This window comes from Urocitellus parryii, chromosome 10 (assembly GCF_045843805.1).
Source record: "Urocitellus parryii isolate mUroPar1 chromosome 10, mUroPar1.hap1, whole genome shotgun sequence".
Classification (NCBI taxonomy): Eukaryota; Metazoa; Chordata; class Mammalia; order Rodentia; family Sciuridae; genus Urocitellus; species Urocitellus parryii.
Window position 1 is genome coordinate 42,764,879 of NC_135540.1, and position 18,660 is coordinate 42,783,538.

The following is an 18,660-nucleotide window of genomic DNA, read 5'->3' on the forward strand; positions in this document are numbered from 1 at the left end:
ACCTGAAAGTAGACGAACTCTTGATAGGGCAGAGGGGTTGGAGGGAAAAGGTGTGGGCATGGGGTTAGAAATGATGGTGGAATGTGATGATCATTATTATCCAAAGTACATTTATGAACACATGAATTGGTATGAATATACATTGTATACAACCAGAGATATGAAAAATTGTGCTCTATATGTGCAATAAGAATGGTAATGCATTCTGCTGTCATATATAAATAATAAATAAATTAATTAATTAAAAAAAAGAATTGTACTGATGAAAAAATTTGCTCCATAGTTTACTTACAGTATAAAGATATAACTAGAAGACAAATTCTATATCTACTTCCATTTCTCAAGCTTGTTAATGGGAGTTAATGAAGCATTTCCAACAACAGCTGCAATTATCCACACAGCAGCATGCCATAAGTTACCAGTGAACAAAACATCCGGGTTCTCCCTTCCTGACCAAACCGTCCCCGTGAACTTTACTGCTCTTACATCTTAAAGGTTTTAGTGACAAAAGATGCATAATTTGTGTCCTTTTTTTTTTAAAAAAAAAAAAACAGGATCAAGAAAAACAATGGATTTTATGAAAAGTCAAAATATGATTTTTTTCAGTGATATTTTAATAAAGAGGGAGTTCAAGAACACATGTGTTCAGTAGAATACCTCCTGCATTTACTGGGAATCTATCAGGGTACAAAGTACATCAGATGGGTCACAGTAGAAGTTCCAGTAAGGAAACTAGACTGACAGCAGAAGCATATGTACTTTGCATTTGTCGAATGAATGGTAACCCACACACGGGCCCAGTAAGTGCAATGCTTACCAACCTCATCAATGAGATGCAAACAGCTCATTCAAGCTGCTGCTTTGTGGGGTAACCTTCCATCATCTTGGGACTAGGCCACTATCCTGGACAATGCAAGCTGCTAACGGTCCTATGGCGTAGGGAATACTAGGGTAATGTGGAATGCGGGCTCCGACAGGGAGTCCTCTAATTAGTGTCTAACTGAAGTGATGAGGCAACAGCACCCTCATGTTGAGAAGCACGTGGTTCAGCTGCCTGACAATATTGACCTGCTCTTTCCTGTGGCTGGTGATGAGATGAGTAGCTATTACTTGTGACAGGAGACTGAGCAGTCATGCGGCCACCCTGACACATATGTTGTGTCACTGTGCCCTGACTCTGCTGTGTCTGCACTAGCAGGTCTCAAGGGTCCCCAGTAGGCCACACAGATCCACCCAGCTCAGAGTTACCCATGGCCCACCAGAATGCCCTTCACAACACTGCACACCCCATTCCTTGACAAGAATCTGGCCATGTGGAAATCGAGAAGAAGAAGAAGAAAAGTGAGGGTTAATTGCAGTTTCTTCTGCTTCAGCAGGAAAGCATAATGAGCTTATGTTGATCATGTTTGGTGTCTAGTTAGCATAATAGAGAAAGCTGATGTTCCCAGTGAACCTGGCACCTGACAAATTCTAAAGCCAAAATGATGTTTGTTTATAAGCCATTAGAAGAAAAGAAACATAATTAGAAATCTTTGAGATTACAGTCATGCCAATCAATCAGTTCTAGCTTCTTTCCAGTATGCCCTAATTACCTCATCAAGACGTCTAAAGAGCAATCGATAGTAATTATCTGATTACTATAGATCTTCATTACATCCAAATTATCTCCCTGGGATGTCTAAAAGAAGATGCATTGTATTCTGGGAGGTAATTGTACCCAACAATGTATAATCCACACCCTATCCCTACAATCAACAAAGACTGCCAAAGGATACTAGGGCATCATCGGTTTTCTTGTCAGGGGGACCACTGAAAAAAAAACCCATAACTGCCTATTGGCTATGACCTTGAAGTCAAGCAATCTAATACCAACACATTTTAAGTGCAAAGTATGAGTTGAAGTCAGCCAAGAATAAGGCGCATTCCCTGCTTTCTTGAGCCATAACTCAGAAGTCACGGTAAAGGCTTTTCCCTAGTGAAGACAGTCTGGCCTGGCTTAGAGAGCCCTTTTTGGAGAGAACAAACTCAATAAAGTGACAAAGAACCAAATTTAGTGACAGTGGAGCCAGAGAACACACTCTCCATATTCCTAAGCGCTCTCTCTCTCCCCCTCAACCAGGAGGGACATCAAGTTGCTGCACAGAGCTGGGAGAAGCCTGACTTTTCTCTCCCCTTCAATTGGACATGAAATCTGTGACAGAAAACTGCCCATCTAGCTGCCTCTATGCTAAGAGCAGAAGGCTCTAAGCATACTTGCTTGCATACCTCTACCAGTCATAAAATTGACTATGCATTTTATGTTATTTTCCTTATAAATTATAGACCTATATTAATTCATCAGTTCGTCAATATGTTACATTATAAATATACAGTTAAAACTGTGAGGTAAGGTAAATCAACAGAGAAGTACTAATATTGCCCCTTTTTGCTCCAATGGTTCATGGGCCAGGGTTTGTGAATTGCATTCTGGAGACTGCTCGGGTAGGCAGCTGTCCTCTCACTAGGACCTTGGGAGAAATCAGCCCAGGAGTGAATGATTCAGTAAAACGAATCTTTTCCAAACTTAAATTTAACACATTTTCCTAAAAAGTATCAACGGGTATCATTATATGCAGAATGTTCAACTTGAAGAAAACATCAAATACAGCAGAAGACGAGAACCAAAGCATTACAGAAATTCAAAGAGAAATGAAAGATACCTCAATCAATAAATAAAACTCCTTGGAAACTAAACTAACACCATACATGAGTCAGAGTTGACTTACCACGTACAGCAAATCCCATGTGTGAGTTTTGTGTTAGGCGATAGAAGCCAGCCCCAGGACAGGCTAATCAGGTTTAGGTTCCATATTGCTACAGTATTAAGTATAAAAATTTCAGATATGCTATTGCAGATTCCACTTAAAAAGACACTGTACCTCGTACTTCAAAAAAACCCTGATTTTCTGGATTCTTTCTGCATGAAATCATCTTGGCTAATACTTATGAGGTACAGATATGCAAGAGGACATAAAAGTGGCAGACACAAAAATCAATAAACTGTGGCTTTACAGTTAAATGTGTTCCTTTCTTTTATCTTCCTGGGAATGTTCATTTAACATCAATGAGAGGTGCAAGGCCTGGTAGGAGTCATGTTAGGGTCTAGAGCATGCAGGCAAGGGAGTCTCAGTCTAGCCTCCAACAGCTCCTGGTCCGTGGGGGAGACCGACATGTGAATACCTAAACACACTGTCATGTGCTCAGCTCTAAAGCAGCTCCTAGACACACTGATTCTGGATCACAAAGGTTAGTCTATTCCCCACATCTTTGGAGAGAACAAGTACCAAATATACTTAAGGTCAAAAGATTTAGGAAGACTTAAGAAAAATATTATGACCTTGAAAAGAAATGCCATCTAGGCTCTGCTTTTAGAAATATAAATATCATCTTCTTCTGTAGGAGTTGTCTTTCCAACTGGTAGCATCACTCACCCTAGGTGCTGGGTCAGACTCTGGGCAATCCACTATTGCTCTGCTGAGCTTGCTGTGCTACACGAGAAGGAAATCCATGCATGGTTCTATCTCCATCCCTCTCCCTTTACCTTGAAAACGTACTCACAGAGTCAGTTATTCACAGAGGTGCCCCTAGCCCACCCTCCATGACAACATGCATGTCTACACCTGGGAGCCTCAGCAGGAATGACACCGGGAGTCTAGTGTTTCTAGGGATCCAAGCAATCCTGTGGGATGGCACAGTGCAGTGGCAGCTTCCAGCATGAGCCTGAGTGAGGGCTGAATAGATTCCAGAAGCTGTGAGGGATTGCTCCAAAGGCGGCAACAGGGGATTCCACAGTAGAAACAAGCAGCTTGCACAATAACCAATTAAACCAAGACATTATCCAGGCCGAGCCATTAGCCTGGGCCACTTAAGAGCCCTAATAAATTCAAGCTGTTTTAAAGGCCTGTGCATGAAAAGGGAGTAGCTCTGGCCTGTGCCCAGAATGCTCCCGGCTCCTACATGATAGGATCTGCTGCACTGGGCCTGACAAAGAGAGGCAGGAAAGGGATGCCCCTGGAAGCCCTATGACTCCTCTGCTCCATTTTTTCTAATCTCATAACTTGTCACTTCATGACTTTAAGGTGAGATTGCATCTGTTTTCTCTGCTTCTCTTGTCCTTCTTTTTCTTCCTGGTTCCTCCAAGCCTGGTCAAATTCCCTTCAGTGAAAGTCTTGGAGCTATTGTTTCTGGGGCCACATAGATGCTTGAGGACCATGTTTAAGAATATAAGTTTCTGAGCCTGGTCCAGTGGCACACACCTATAATCTCAGTGACTCAGGAGGCTGAGGCTGGAGGATCCCAAATTTGAGATCAGCCTCTGCAACTTAGTGAGACCCTGTCTCAAAAAATAAAAAAAGTCAGGGAATGTAGGTCAGTGTAGAGTGCCCCTGGCTTCAGTCCCTAGTATCAAATCAGAAAACAACACCAGAAATCCACAAAAGTCTGGCTACAGGGTCACAGGTTCCAGGTTGAAGCTGGTTATGCAAAGGGAAATATTGGTGACTTTGGCCAAGAAATTTGAGGGGCAGAGACTCCAGAGCAATTTTGGGAGACCTTTGCTTCTGGTGAGGGCTGTTCTTCTCAGGCTCTTTCCTTGCCCTCCTCCTCCCCACCCCCCTCTGCTCACCATTGCCCTGAACAATAACTTGCTCCTTCTCTGACTTCACTCCTCCAAACTGCATCACCTTGGAAGCATCTCTTTTAGCTTCCAGGTTCTCAAGGGCTGTTTTTCCTTTTGGTGGATTATATAGACTTCAGTGTAGGTATGTCTCCCTCTCTTTCCTCTCGTTTCCTCCCCAATTGCTTTCCTATCATTTTTTCCCTTTCTTATTAAAAACCTCATCCACCAGAGAAAGGGTAAAACAGATGATAAACGTAAGTCTTATATAACCCATTGAAGAGAAGGTTGAAAGGAGGTTAAATCATGGTTTCACTTTGTCTTGCTTTGTTCTTGGTACCATTTCTAGATGTTATATTTCCAGCATCCTTATTCTCAAAAGAAACAGAATCATGGATTGGCTGTGCCTATTGTTGCACAGGAGCTGGAGAATGGCATCAGGCCCATGAACAGACAGAGGGAGCTATTGTGGAGAAGACTCTGAGATCCTGCACTGAGACTACAATGAAGCAGCACCCAGCCTTGAACTACAGCTATTCCCTTTGTGTTAGATGGAACCCCTCCCCTATGCTCTGTCCATGGTGCTGGCCAAGCTGGGGGACCAGTAGTACCGCTGCCAGCCCCACCTTCACCCAGCTTCTGCAACAGGAAAGACACAGGGAACAGCTCAGCATGCCACATGGGTTAAACCTCAAAAGACCAACCTTCAATGATTGTGCTGACTGGTGTTGAAAAGAATCACATCTGCCAACAGATTTAGCGGAACCTGCTTCTATTGCTTCTATTCATTCTTTAATCCTGTGTTGAAACCTGCCCTGGTCATTGGGGATGAGAAATTTCTCTCTTAGCTACTGTGGCTGTCGCCACTGTCTCTGTCACAGCTGTGTGCCTGCACTCCACCAAAGCAGAGGCCAAAAACAGTGACCATCCTTCTCTCCTGTTCCCTGCCAGTTTTTCAGCAAGGCTGCTCTCTGCCCTGCATGTGCTGTCTCCTCCTCTGGCCTTCGGGCCTCAGGCTGCTGAGCCAGGCAGTGGGGAACATCTGACTGTCAGCTTGGCCTCTTCCACCTGCTCAGGTCATCCTCACTGGCACCCAGCCTCGAGTTGCTACTTTCCCTTCCTGTGTTCACGCTGGGGTGCCCTGCTCTCCCTCGGTGTTAGTCTGCCTTGCTTCATCCCTAATAATAACAAGGCTGGACTCTAGTGACCATGTGCAAACATTTCCACATCAAGTCACTTCATTTCCAGGGCTCTGCCTGCTGTTCCCACAGCTGTTGCTGCCATGGATTCTTGGTCTGAGATGCCACGTCCAGCCTGCCAAGTCAGGGAAGTTTGTGACACTTTTAAAGCAAAGTGCCAAGGGGTAACATTCAAGGAAGTGGCCATGCCCCTTGGATTCCCCTGGGCATACTCCTGTGTTTTTGTTTTCCTCTCACATCTATGTATTGGGAATAGGTTGCTTTAGGTCATTTTGGACTAACATTGCATTTCTTAACTGTCTTACAGTCAGAGAGGTCAGTAGTCCAGCATAGGCCTAACTGTCTATAACCAAGTTCTAATTGCCTTCCTTTTTGAGGCTTAAGGGAAAACTTTGATTTTTTTTTGTCTTTTCCACTTTCTGGAGGTTTCTCACATCCCTTGGCTCATGGTTTCCTTGCTCCATCTTCAAGTCTAGCCATAGCACATATTTCCAGTTCTTTTTCTATGATCATGCCTCCCTATACCTACAGCTGGGAAAGGGACTCCACTTTGAAGAACCTACATAATGAGATTAGACCCACTCAGACTGTCCAGATTACAGCAAGGCAGATCTCAGATAGTTTCATGACAGTGAAATCAGTTTTTTTGTTGTGTAATACATATTCACAAATTCTGAATATAAATGTGTAGGTATCTTGGGGGGGGCACTATTCAATCTACCACTACTTCTATTCTCCCTCTGTCTCTTAAATAAATTCAACATGGCAGGTCATTTCCAAGCTACAGGACTGGCCAGGGCCAAGGCTAAGTCTCCTGAGAAGATAATAAATAAAAGGTGAATTTTAAGGTACCAGAAAAGATCCTTGTGATTAAATGGCTGAATGATCAAACTACCAACAAACCTGAAATGCGTCCCACAATTACATCAAAATTCAATGTAATATTTTCATTGAGCTATTATCTTTAACATGCCATGATAGTCTAAATTCCCTCTGTGGGATGATTAAGAGATTCATATCTAGGTCCTATTTTGTTCCAGGACATTTAATAATCTTGATCTCCTTGAATCTTCAAGGTATTCCTGAGGCAGATAAAATCATTAGGAAACTTTTAACACATTTTTTCTTCTCGTTATGCAACACATGTGTCATATGCATGAATAGATTAATTTAATTCCCAAAAGCAAGATTATGAAAGTATATAAAACACAAGTTACGGTCATTTTAAGGTTTGTATGAGGGCATGGTAAGTAAAGCTGTGGCTAATGGGGCCCAATCTATGGAAGGCCAGCCTTCAAAGGCCTAGATGAAGTAGACTGAAGAGTTCTGGGTTCAGTCAGGGCACAGGTGGGCATGAAAGAAGCAACAGAAAGAGGCCAGTGGAGGTGGTGACAGGTGGTAGGATGAAAATAAAACCACCTCCCCACTTAACCAGCTGCCTGTGACTGTCTCCAACATGGCCAAGGAAGGTAGCAAACAATTCTCAACTAGGCTTCATCCAAGACATTTATTTTTCTCCACTTTTAAGTGTTTCTTTTTTTAAAACATGATATTATCTTTCACAGAGTTCTTCGAGTATATTAGAACCTAGATTAGGGTGTGTGAAAATTGAATGAATCCAACAAAGACTCTTCAACCTTCCAGGTGACTCCATAAAGCTATAATATGTCAATACACATGATTTGGTTCATATCATAAATACATTTGTCAGAAATTCAACGAAAATCTCACACTATCCACACTATATGAAAATAACTCCACTTTTATGTTCTGAATCTCAGGGTTTATATAAGCCCCTTTGTTAGGAGCAGAGTCTCAGATATTTTACTCTTCATGTAGTGGGGCAGAAATTTCTTATTTTTATGTAGATGTACATTTCTCCTTGGGTGTTTAAAAACTTATTCCAAATATAACCTTGCTCTCTGTTAATTTCTGGTCTATTTATACTAGGATTTAAGTCTTTACAAATAATGAAAGGAAAACACCATTTTTATTACTTTAATCACCTGATGAGGAAGGAAAAAGAAAAGCTCTGATACTCCAAATACCATCTTTTCAATAAACTTGACCTCTCTATTTGAGTTGATTTCCAAACTACTCTCAAAATTCTTAGCATCTTTATGTCTTTATGTGAACTCAACCTGAGCATTGTTCCCACTGGTCCTTCAAACTCATGCATAGGAAAAACCCCTCCTGAAAGGTGTATAAAAGAATTCCACTGTTTCCCACCAGCCTTGACTTCTACCCCGTCAGTCACTCCTGGCATTCTGATTCCATACGAATGCTTCACAATTGCTAAATGTGGCTTTTAAGTTTCAGGTGACCATTTTGCCCCAAGGCTTAACAAAATACAGGAAAATTTGTTATAAGAGCTGCCAAACTCAAAGAAGTATATGTGAGATGAAAAAAGGTACCAAGGTTACTTGAGAATGACTGATATGGAAACTTTCTTTTTTTCCCCATCCATAAATATGATAATATAACCAGAGATGATAAAATGTGATAGCATTCTTGACACACTCCTCTCTAGACATTGGGCCACCATTTTTTTCTAAAATCTTTCAAGGACTGTGCAGCTATGTCCCCTGAGAGTGACTACTCCACAGGGGCTCCATATCTACCCTCTTCTGATGTTTTTGTGAGTTTTTCTGTCATTCATAATGAATCCCCAACTTACAATAGCAACTTTAAGAAATTATCAAGTCCTGAGAGGACCACCTTTGGGCATTACTTGCTATGCTAAAGATGGAAGTGGCAAGGAGTTGGGTTAGATCACAAACAAAGAAGCAGAGCTTCTTTTCATCAGAGTCCAAATTATGGAAGAAGAGATTGAAGTTAAGGATTTGTAATCAGAAAGGATGCATCCACTGGAAGGTGAGGTCATTTCTAAACATGGAGAGGCAGGACAACTGGGAATTTCAGGGGAGTGGAAGATACTTGGAAGAATGCTGCGTGAAATCCAACAGTCTAGAAGAGAGAAATAAAAGTGTGTGGAGAAACAGGTGAGGTGTTGCTTAAACTCAATTGGAAATGTATGATTTTTTTTTTCATAGCAGTACAACAGAGTAGAACTGAAAGTTGTAGTAGAGCATACGTGTTCATTTGAGGTCATCATTGCTATGGAAATTCATAAAGCCTCCTCCAGCTCAAGATGACAGGTGATTTCATGTGGGAAGTGAGTTCCCTATAGATATGGGTAAGAACAGAGGAAATTTTACAGACTTTTTATAGATCAGGAGACCAGGAAAGGTTAAGCAAGTTTCTCCTTAAGAACCAAGGGCAGCTTCAGTGTGCAGCAAGGAAAGATGGTTGTAGTCATTAATTAAGCCAGTCACCATTGGAGGTCTTGGCAACAAGGATGAAAGCTATAGAACATTTATACTGGTAGGTAGATAATGTGGGATGATCAAATGATGGAATAGAGGACCTCTGGGCCAAGGGATTATGATTTAAGTGGTGACACTAAATTTCAGAGAATTGTTGGAATAAAATGGGTAGAAAGAATGATGGAGACAAGTCTTGCTAGGATGAGGATATTGACTGTGCTAAGGGAATTGAGACAGGTAATGAGCCACACAAGGAAGATCCAGCCCATAAAATGGAGAGATGCCAGAGAAATAGTCATGGAGTATGAGAACTATTAGAATTTTCAACCTAGTTGGGTGTCCACCTGTAATCCCAGCAACTGGGAAGGCTGAAGCAAGAGCATTGCAAACTCAAGGCCAGCCTCAATAACTTTATTGAGACTCTGTCTAAAAATAAAAAGTAAAATAAAAAGGTGTGAGGAATGTAGCTCAGTGGTAAAGCACTCCTGTGTTCAATGGCCAGTATCATTCCCAGCCCCCCAAAGAATTTTCCTTTTGGCCTGTGGTGAATTCAAGGGTGTGGACTTCGTGACAGGCATTGTTAACCTGGAAGATCTACTGGTAGTTAATGTGGTCAGGTAAAGAAATGGGGAAAGAACCATTTGGGGGTGTAGGGAAGTTTGTCCTTAATACAATCAAAGTTGCAAAAAAGAGATGAAAATATTTAGGATGAGTTCACAAGAGAATAACACAGGTAGCCGTAAGAAAAAACTTCAGTACCCAGACAAGTTAGATCAGAGCCTTTGGGGTAGAGCCCTGGAGTGAGTCTTTCAAAAGCTCGTCACTGATTCCTATGTGTGTTGAGATAAAGAACTAGTGGGTTGGGAAGAACATGAAACAGGAGTGGGGTAGGCCTGAAGGAGGAAGAAGGACTTGGGAGGGGTGATGTACTATGGGTTAGAGCGACAAGAGAAGCAGGGACATCAGAGAGACTGGCAGGGAACATTAGCAAGCAGGGTGCCAAGAAGGCAAAGTTTGAGCCTTGAAGGGCCTTTTCCAGCTAATCCACTCCTAATCCACTCACAATTCAAGGGTGAATGTGAGATTGTATAAATGTGACTAAACTATCTCTTTGGTATGTTGGACAGACCATTTACCTACAACTAGAATTTTGATATTTTTGCATTATTAAAAGTCTATGAGGTTTAAGAATGCCTCATCCATTATTCATGTTTTGGTTCAGGCTAAGTGCTGGATCCCCAGATGCTGAAAATTTATAAAGGTCTATTTGGAAAGCACTGACCACAATACAAACTACTTTGGGGTTATTTTCACTGCAAAAAAAGCTGTTCATTGGTCTTTCTCAGTGTTGACCATTGGCATGGCTTTCTAATCAACATAATCAAATGTATTTTATAAAATATACATTTGCATTTTTAATAGATCTCTGTGTGTCTGCTGGGAAGACAGGACAAGAGTTTTCTGAGTATAACTATGTGTGTGAATAAAACTACGTGTACCAAACACTTTAGATATGATTTGGGTCTTCTATGGTATGATTTTTGCAATAATTTTCCTGGAATTCTTTGAAAAGATTTGTGTTAATCAGATCCCAGGATCCCCAAACAAATACAACTTTCCCTAAGAAGAATTTAAGCCTTGCATGATTTCTACCTTAGAAATCATGATGCTTCTTAGTGTCTTAGAGGTATTGCATTTTCAAGGAGTCTAGAAGAAATGTCCTGAAGCTTTACACTAGAGCTGTGTGTTCGCATCATTTATTCCACATCAAAAAAAAAAATCCTATAGGCTTGATCATCAAAAATACATCCAGCAAGCAACCCACCGGGTCTTATCCCCTCCCCTGGGAACCAAGCTGGTCAGATCCACCATGAGGAAGGATGATTGCAATTGGCTCCTCACTTGTCTCTCTGCCCCCATTTGTGTCCCTTGAGTCAATTTTGTTTTCATGACCCCAGAACTACCCTGTAGATGGAAACTCCATAGGAAATACCCTGACAGAAAAAATTTCTTCCCTTGGCTTCCTGGACTTGTTTTTCCCCCTTCTCTTCTTCCTCTGGATGCTCATCTTTCTTTAGCAACTTGGGCACCCTGCTGGCTGTCCTTTCTCCTCCTTGGTCCCTGTCATCCAGGATGTGACTCTTCAAGCAGCTCAACCTGACATCCAGATGCAGCTACAAAGCCTGACTTCTCCTCATAGTAGCTGATGCAATCTAGAAAAACTGACTTGAACTTTCTGTGCCATGTTTAGCATATCAGTCAAGTGGGGATAATGAGATTGATATAGAATTTCTGTGAGGATTAAATGAGTTAATACAAAATATTTGGAATTTTGCCTGGTACATAGGAAGCTCTCAGAAATACATTACTGTTTTGTTGTTATTATTATTATTATTTTCTCTCTCTATTGTCTTTTAGTATTTTCCCTGGTCACCTTGGATGACAAATATCAATATTGTTGGTTCCTGAATGTATATCTTGGGATCATCTCTCTGTCCGGACAGCCACATCTATATTTATTTCAAAAAGATTGGGTATGGCTTTTTAAACATTGCCTTAATTGACACATAATAGTTTTACACATTTATGGGGTACACTTTGATACCAGGCACAGAAAGACAAACACTGCATGAGCTCACTTATGTATGGAAATGAAAGAAGTTGATGTCATAGAAGTAGACAGCAGACAAGTAACTACCAGAGGTGGGCAAGGACAGGGGTTGCAAGAGATTGGTACAAAGCCACACCTGTATTTCTAACTGTGCCCGGGTATCTCTGTCTGAATGCCCAATTTATGCTTCTAATCCAGTATTCTAAAAGAATAAGCACTGTTATAGATGGAATATTTGTATCCTTCAAAATTCATATTTAGTGATCCCAACCCCCAATGTGGTGGTATTAAGAGATAGGGCCTTCAGGGTTGGGGTGAGGGAAAACTCTAGTAATCTCTCTACCATGTAAGGACACAGTGAGAAGTTAGCAGTCTGCAACCAGGAAGAGGCTCTTACCAGAGCCCAGCCAAGCTGGCACCCTGATGTCAAGTCTCCAGCCTCCACAACTGTGAGAAAGAACTGTTGTTTAAGCCATCCCATCCTGGGTATTTTGTTATAGCAGCCTGAACTAAGGCCGTAACCTCAAAGTTGCCTGTCCCCTGAGTTTACTACCATTTAGAGATACAAGTCTGATCTCTTACTCCATCCACTGAGGTTAGTGACCAGGCCTGATAAAGGTTACTGAACAGGACCTTTTCTCCTGTTCCATTTATCATCCTCTTCTATTATCATCTCAGCTCTATCCTGCTCTTCTTATTAACTGACTCTCTCTTCCCACTGAAGTCAAACTAATATTTATTTTTTAAAAAAATATTTATTTTTTTCCTTAGGTGTAGATGGACACAACACAATGCCTTTATTTTTATGTGGTGCTGAGGATTGAACCCAGGTCCTGCCTGTGCTAGGCGAGTGCTCTACCGCTGAGCCACAATCCCAGCCCCTCAGACTAATATTTCTAATGTATATTTTTGATCATGTCTTTCTTCTGTTTAAACCTCTCTATCTCTATTAACTCATCAGATTGAACCTCAACTCCTCTCACTGAAAGTCAAGGTCTCTCTTCATGGGAGGAACCTGTCACTCTAGGCTTCCTGGAATAATATGCCTGCCTAGAGGCATCATTTGCTCTGTGTTTCTGCATGCTGTTTCCTCCACCTGGAAATATTGAATTTTTAGTCAAAACCCTACCTTCCACTTTGGTCAATTTCAAATGTTAGCTTCTTTTCATCTTTTCTCAAAATAACATGACGCCTCTGTCTCTTGAACTTGCATGAACTTTGCATCTTGGCTGTGACATTCATCACATTCTGACTTATCTCCTCATCCTTGCCATACTTCTTTTATTCTTCTTTCTAGATCATAACTTTTTCAAAGGCACTTATTATATCCCTTAAAGCTTCAAATGGGATAAAATGAATGGCAATAATCACACCAGGAATTAAGCTCATTTATTCTGCAAAGCAGCAGCCTGTTGTCAAATGCTAACCCTCTCCCTCACAGCCCTCGTAAAAAGAATGGGAAAGCATATAAATGAAGTAGCACACAAGAGGAACATACAGTGTGAGCAATTACGCCAATTTCTTTTATAGGAAGAACACAGCTGAGATAAACATGGAAGCAGATTATTTACCATCCACGGGTTTCCTTGCCAAACTCTTCTACATTTTTCATTAAAAGAAATCAAGGAAGGTAAACAAAAGTAGCCCATTGGGAGGAATCAGCATTAAGGAAACGGCTCATACATCAGCATGGCCCCAGAGATTTGTCTGTTTCTTTAACTGTGTCTTTTGGGGCGGAATGCACGTGTTCACACACCTGGGTGCATGTGCACAGACAAATCTCCAGGTGTGTTCAGCCACACCAAACCTTGGCTTACAAGTGGAGTGAAGAAGAAGGAGTGTCAGGCAGGAGTCACTAACCTTCAGGGCATCCTGAGTGTCATCCAAACAGTAGACCCGGATGCTGTACTCCAGGGAGGAACAGCAGAGAGGCCCAAAGATGGCTAATTTCAGGCGTTTTGCTGCGGCTTTGGTGGTGGATTGCCCAACCAGGGCGTAGGTGCTGAGGTTCTCTGTGAGGATGTGGCAGGCCTCTGCATCCAGCTGAATGTAGCAGGGGGTAGTGAAGTTTTCCTCTCCAACCACTACTACATCCTGGAAGAGACAAGGGACAGGGCTTATAATATATATTTCTAAGCCACGGAGGATGCATGCTGGTCGCTGTGGGTGGTGGTAGGCAGAGTAGTCTCCTCTCCTGAGTGCTCATTATTCTTTATCCTTTCCTATTCCTTTCTTTCTCAGGCCTTTTGATTCTGCTACTTCCACTCTTCTTTTTTTCTTTTTTCTTTTTCTTTTTTTTAGTTGTAGATGGACATAATGCCTTTATTTTGTTTATTTATTTTTATGTGGTGCTGAGGATTGAACCCAGTGCCTCACACTTGGTAGGCAAGCGCTCCACCACTGAGCCCCAGACCCAGACCTCTACTTCCATTCTTAATAATTATAATTATCTCCTTTTCTACTCTTCCCTTTGCCACCTATATGCTGATAATGTTCTTTATGTTGAAGTCTTTTACACAGTGCATTTTTTTTTTTTGGTACTGGGGTTTGAACCCAGAGGAATTTAACCACTGAACCACATCCCTAACCCTTTTTATATTTTATGGAGAGACAGGGTCTCACTGAGTTGCTGAGTCTGGCTTTGAATTTGCAATCCTCCTGCCTCACCCTCCTGAGCCACTGGGATTATAGGCTTGTGCTACCTTGCTTGGCTGTTTTTTTGATCTTCCTAGAATCTACATTACTGGAATCTACATGAAAATCCAAAATACCTTCATAAGTTACCCTGACTTCAGTACACCTTAGTTTATTTTCTGTTTCTGAGAAGTGAATGATTTAATATATATTTATTATTTAATCTAAAAGTATAATGTTTTGCTGTGCCATTATAGTATAACAGTTTTTCCCCTAAAAAAACCCATATACTTGAAAAGAATTAGGAAAACTAAGGCCTTATGCAATACCATCCAATTGCATTCTTTCAAAATTCACTTGCTAGTTACTTCCCAAAGCAGGACACTGTTTTTTTCAAACTATCTTTCTTGCCACATTTCATGGAAGGCAAGATTTGGCAGGCTTGATGTCTTTAATATACTTTTTTTTGCTGAGTGCAGTGGTGCACAGGCCTATAATCCCAGCAACTTGGGAGGCTGAGGCAGGAGGATTGCAAGTTCAAGGCCAGTATCAGAAATTTAGTAAGACCTCGATTAAAAAACAAACAAAAAACCCACAACAGACTGGGGATGTAGCTCAATGACAAACAATTCTGGATACAATCACCATTATCTCCCTTACACATACATACACACACACACACACACACACACACACACACACACACACACACAGAGCATGATCTCCTCATATGGCCAAGAGTAGCAGATATCCATAGAAAGAAAAATCTAATTAATTCCAGGATGCCCTCCTATTCTGCTAACTCTACATTCCTAAAATATTAGGGGTTTAAATCTTCAAATATATCTTTAAAAATTTGTTCCCTAAATGAAAAATACCATATGTAATCATGAAGTACATAATATATACTTTGCATATTATACATGTATATGACATACTTATGTATATATATAGTATAACATACTTTGTATATTACAACTTCATATTTCATAATTTTATTATATATATATATAGAGAGAGAGAGAGAGAGAGAGAGAGACAGAGAGAGTTATATAATTGGCATTATTTGATAAAGCATATTCCTCAGATACAGGTGCTAAGTGACAGGTTCTGATGTGAGAAGTGGGGCCCACTGAAGGCCCTGAAGTTATGATGGCAATAGATGTAGAAGGACAAGGTGCCCCAGATTCTCTTCATTCAAAGTAGAGCTTTGGAGACACTTCCTTTCTGTTTTCTCAGTTTAAATTCACAAGACTATATCTTAAATACTTCTCTGCAATTAAGTGCCTAACATGCTCTAACCAAGGTACAATGTGCAATGACTCTCTCCCACCAAATTTAAATAAATTAAAAAAATAAGAGTGTATGTATGTATATGCATGTATATGTGCATACACAAACGCGCGCGCGCACACACACACACACACACACACACACACACACACACAGACACACTACTCAGAAACTAGTCTCTCTCATTTTGAGTACAACCTAAACTTCTCCCCTGATGTTTTGCTTTAGAAATGAAGGCCTCCCATAGTTACTCCTACTGATGTGCACGAATCCCATCTTTACTCTGAAAGAAGCCCCCTCACCTCCCACTGTCCCTGTGCTGTCTGGTTTTTGAGCTGGATCTTCCAGTCCTCTGTATTGGGATCTGCACAGTGATGCAGAGTGAGGATGACAGGGCGGGTCAGCAGGGCTCCCGGAGGCCCACAGCTCACCACTGGGGTCAAGAGCGTCTGAGAGTCTTCCATGGGTGGCCTGGTAGGAGAGCAGAGAACTATGTCAGTGACATTTCATAGTAATTATGCACTGCGTACTTGTTGAGATCTGAGATCTAAAGTTGTACAAACAGTTCAAATAGTTTTCTCTTGGGTTTTTTTTTTGGGGGGGGAGTGGGGGAGTGAGGCAGAAATAAATGTGAAGACATGCTCTTTATACCAAGGCTTTCATCTTTCAAGACTGGAGGTCTCTATGAAAACAGGGAATTTGCCATCATCTCTTTGATTCCCTCCCTCAGACACAGGTTGCCTTTGGTAGCTTCCTCTGAATATATGTGCTGATACTTTTCAGGATGGAATGAGAAAGAACAGAGTCCTTATGAAGTTATATAACTAGCTTTTCTGATAATACTTGCCATTGGTCTCACAGGGTTTTAAATACTTTTGTGTTTTTAGGACCTAACTTGTAAAATACTTAAAAAAAAAATCACTTCAGAATGAGGACACCCTGGAGCTAAACTTAGTCCAAATGACTTTCAGGAATAATTCAGGCTAGTATGGCAGATTCATTCTTTCAAATATGACCAGACACACTATAGAACTGTATTTCTATAGAAATTAAAATAAGTACTCTTTATTTATATATCTCATATTCAGATCTGGGCAGAAAGAACCTCAAAGATCTAAATTCTTTTCTTTTATTATTTTTTAAAGACTAACATATTGTTTCCCCCAAAAGATTTTAACCAACAATCAAATGGATAAATTAACCTATCTTGATAGGTGAGTAGTCATCTCATAAGTGTTAAGTGGATGGTACAAAGTCTCACACCTCGTAAGTGCTGGTTAGCGCAGGGACTAAAACTGATGCCTTCCCAATAACAATGCTCAAGCCACTGTTAGAGTAGCCTGGCCTTAGAGAATGTGGATCCAAAGAATTTCACGATCCCTCAGGAGGCCACTGAACATCACCTTCTATCTAAAGCAGGAACCTCTGACAACATGGCTGTGCTTTAGACACATCCACATTGACAGTCCATTGCTACCAAAGGGTCATCCTGTTTATTAAACACTCAAATTTCAAAAAGATCCTTAGCTGGGATGAACCCAATCTAGTTTCCTGAAGTTTCTCTTCACCAATCTTTGACCTGTTTTCTAGCCCACTTTGTTTCATATATTTGGAGATTGTTACAACTCCAAAATCTTCATTTCACACCAAACATTCTCATCTTTTTTCAGCAACAACTGGCAAAATATGGTCTCCAGATCTCTTCATCTTCACATGGAATTTTTACAGTGTCCACCATAGTTTGGGGAATCTTAAAGTGAACTCAATATTCAAATACTATGAGGTACTACTATTTCTTTGATTTGAAATGTGTAGTTATATTCATTCATCATAAAATTGTTCTCTGAGATTACTGGTAATCAAGTAATTACTTATAAATATTATTGAGAAGGCTCCAGTTAGAAAGAAAGATGGAGATAGTATGGCTAAGTATCTCCTTTATAAAATGAGGCAATGAAAGGCCCAAGGAAGTTAAGTAATTTGTTAAAACTAACCACTCTATGTGTTCCTTACATGAATGACTCTTAGGCATACTTTATATTGTTATGTGTTAGCAGTAATGGCTTTTGAATCTAGGTATGGTCATTTAAATTAAGCTTTTTGATTTTACCTTAATAGTCTCACAGTAAATTTCTTAATGTTACGTCTTTCTTCCAAATATTGGCTGTATCTGCCAGTCTTTCATCCTTAGGCATAAATCTCATATGTCTGCCATCTGTGCTTTCACTACAATCACTGATAACATTGTAACGCAAGAATAAGGCAAGGACAGAAATCTTTTCAAGGACACCACTTGAAAACTCTCTCCCATCTAGCATCAATACCTTTGAGTTATTTAGTTCAACCAAATAGAAACCCATTAAAATGTACATTGTCCAGTTGACATCCCCTTTATCTTATTCACATAGATATTAAAAAGGACATATCAAATTCCTTTGTAATTGCAATGGCCACTTGAAATTGATTTTTCTCTATTCTTTATCTGTAGTTTATATATTATTTATTACAGCATCTAGAAGTTAGTTTATCTGGCTTACCTTCATTTAACACTCAATGAATGATAGTAGCTATTATTATTTTTAATATTGTTGGAAGATAATTCTCCATGGATTTCTCATATTACTGTGCACTCTTTAATGTCTTTTCAAGGATGCTTGTAGAAGAGTTGCCTTGGAATATAAAAATAGTGTCTGCTCTGGAGCAAATGGCAGGCAGTTTTCCTTCTCATTACAAAGACCCAGGTTCCCTAAGCTCAGAGGTCCTTTACTGGAATCCAACATGTAAGTGTGTAGATGTCATCTGATGCTCTTTGTATCACCCTTTGAGAACCTGGGCTCAGGAAACTAGCACAAAGAGATAATATTCTAGATGACATGATTGCTAACAAACTGTCCTTTGTCTCTGACCCAGGAGTTTTGTATCTTCCATCAGTAGCCACAAAAT

General features: G+C 40.6%; 1 protein-coding gene across 2 annotated transcripts in view; it reads right to left on the reverse strand.

The window, feature by feature from the left end:
* The window catches only part of Unc5c (unc-5 netrin receptor C), a 354,227-nt gene that overhangs the window by 15,464 nt on the left and 320,103 nt on the right, over positions 1–18,660 (reverse strand). For both annotated transcript variants that reach the window (XM_026407463.2, XM_026407462.2), the window contains 2 exons: positions 16,020–16,188; positions 13,651–13,884 (listed from right to left, as the gene is read on the reverse strand). In XM_026407463.2, the coding sequence (XP_026263248.2) occupies positions 13,651–13,884; positions 16,020–16,188 (403 nt within the window). The remainder of the gene's footprint in view (positions 1–13,650; positions 13,885–16,019; positions 16,189–18,660) is intronic.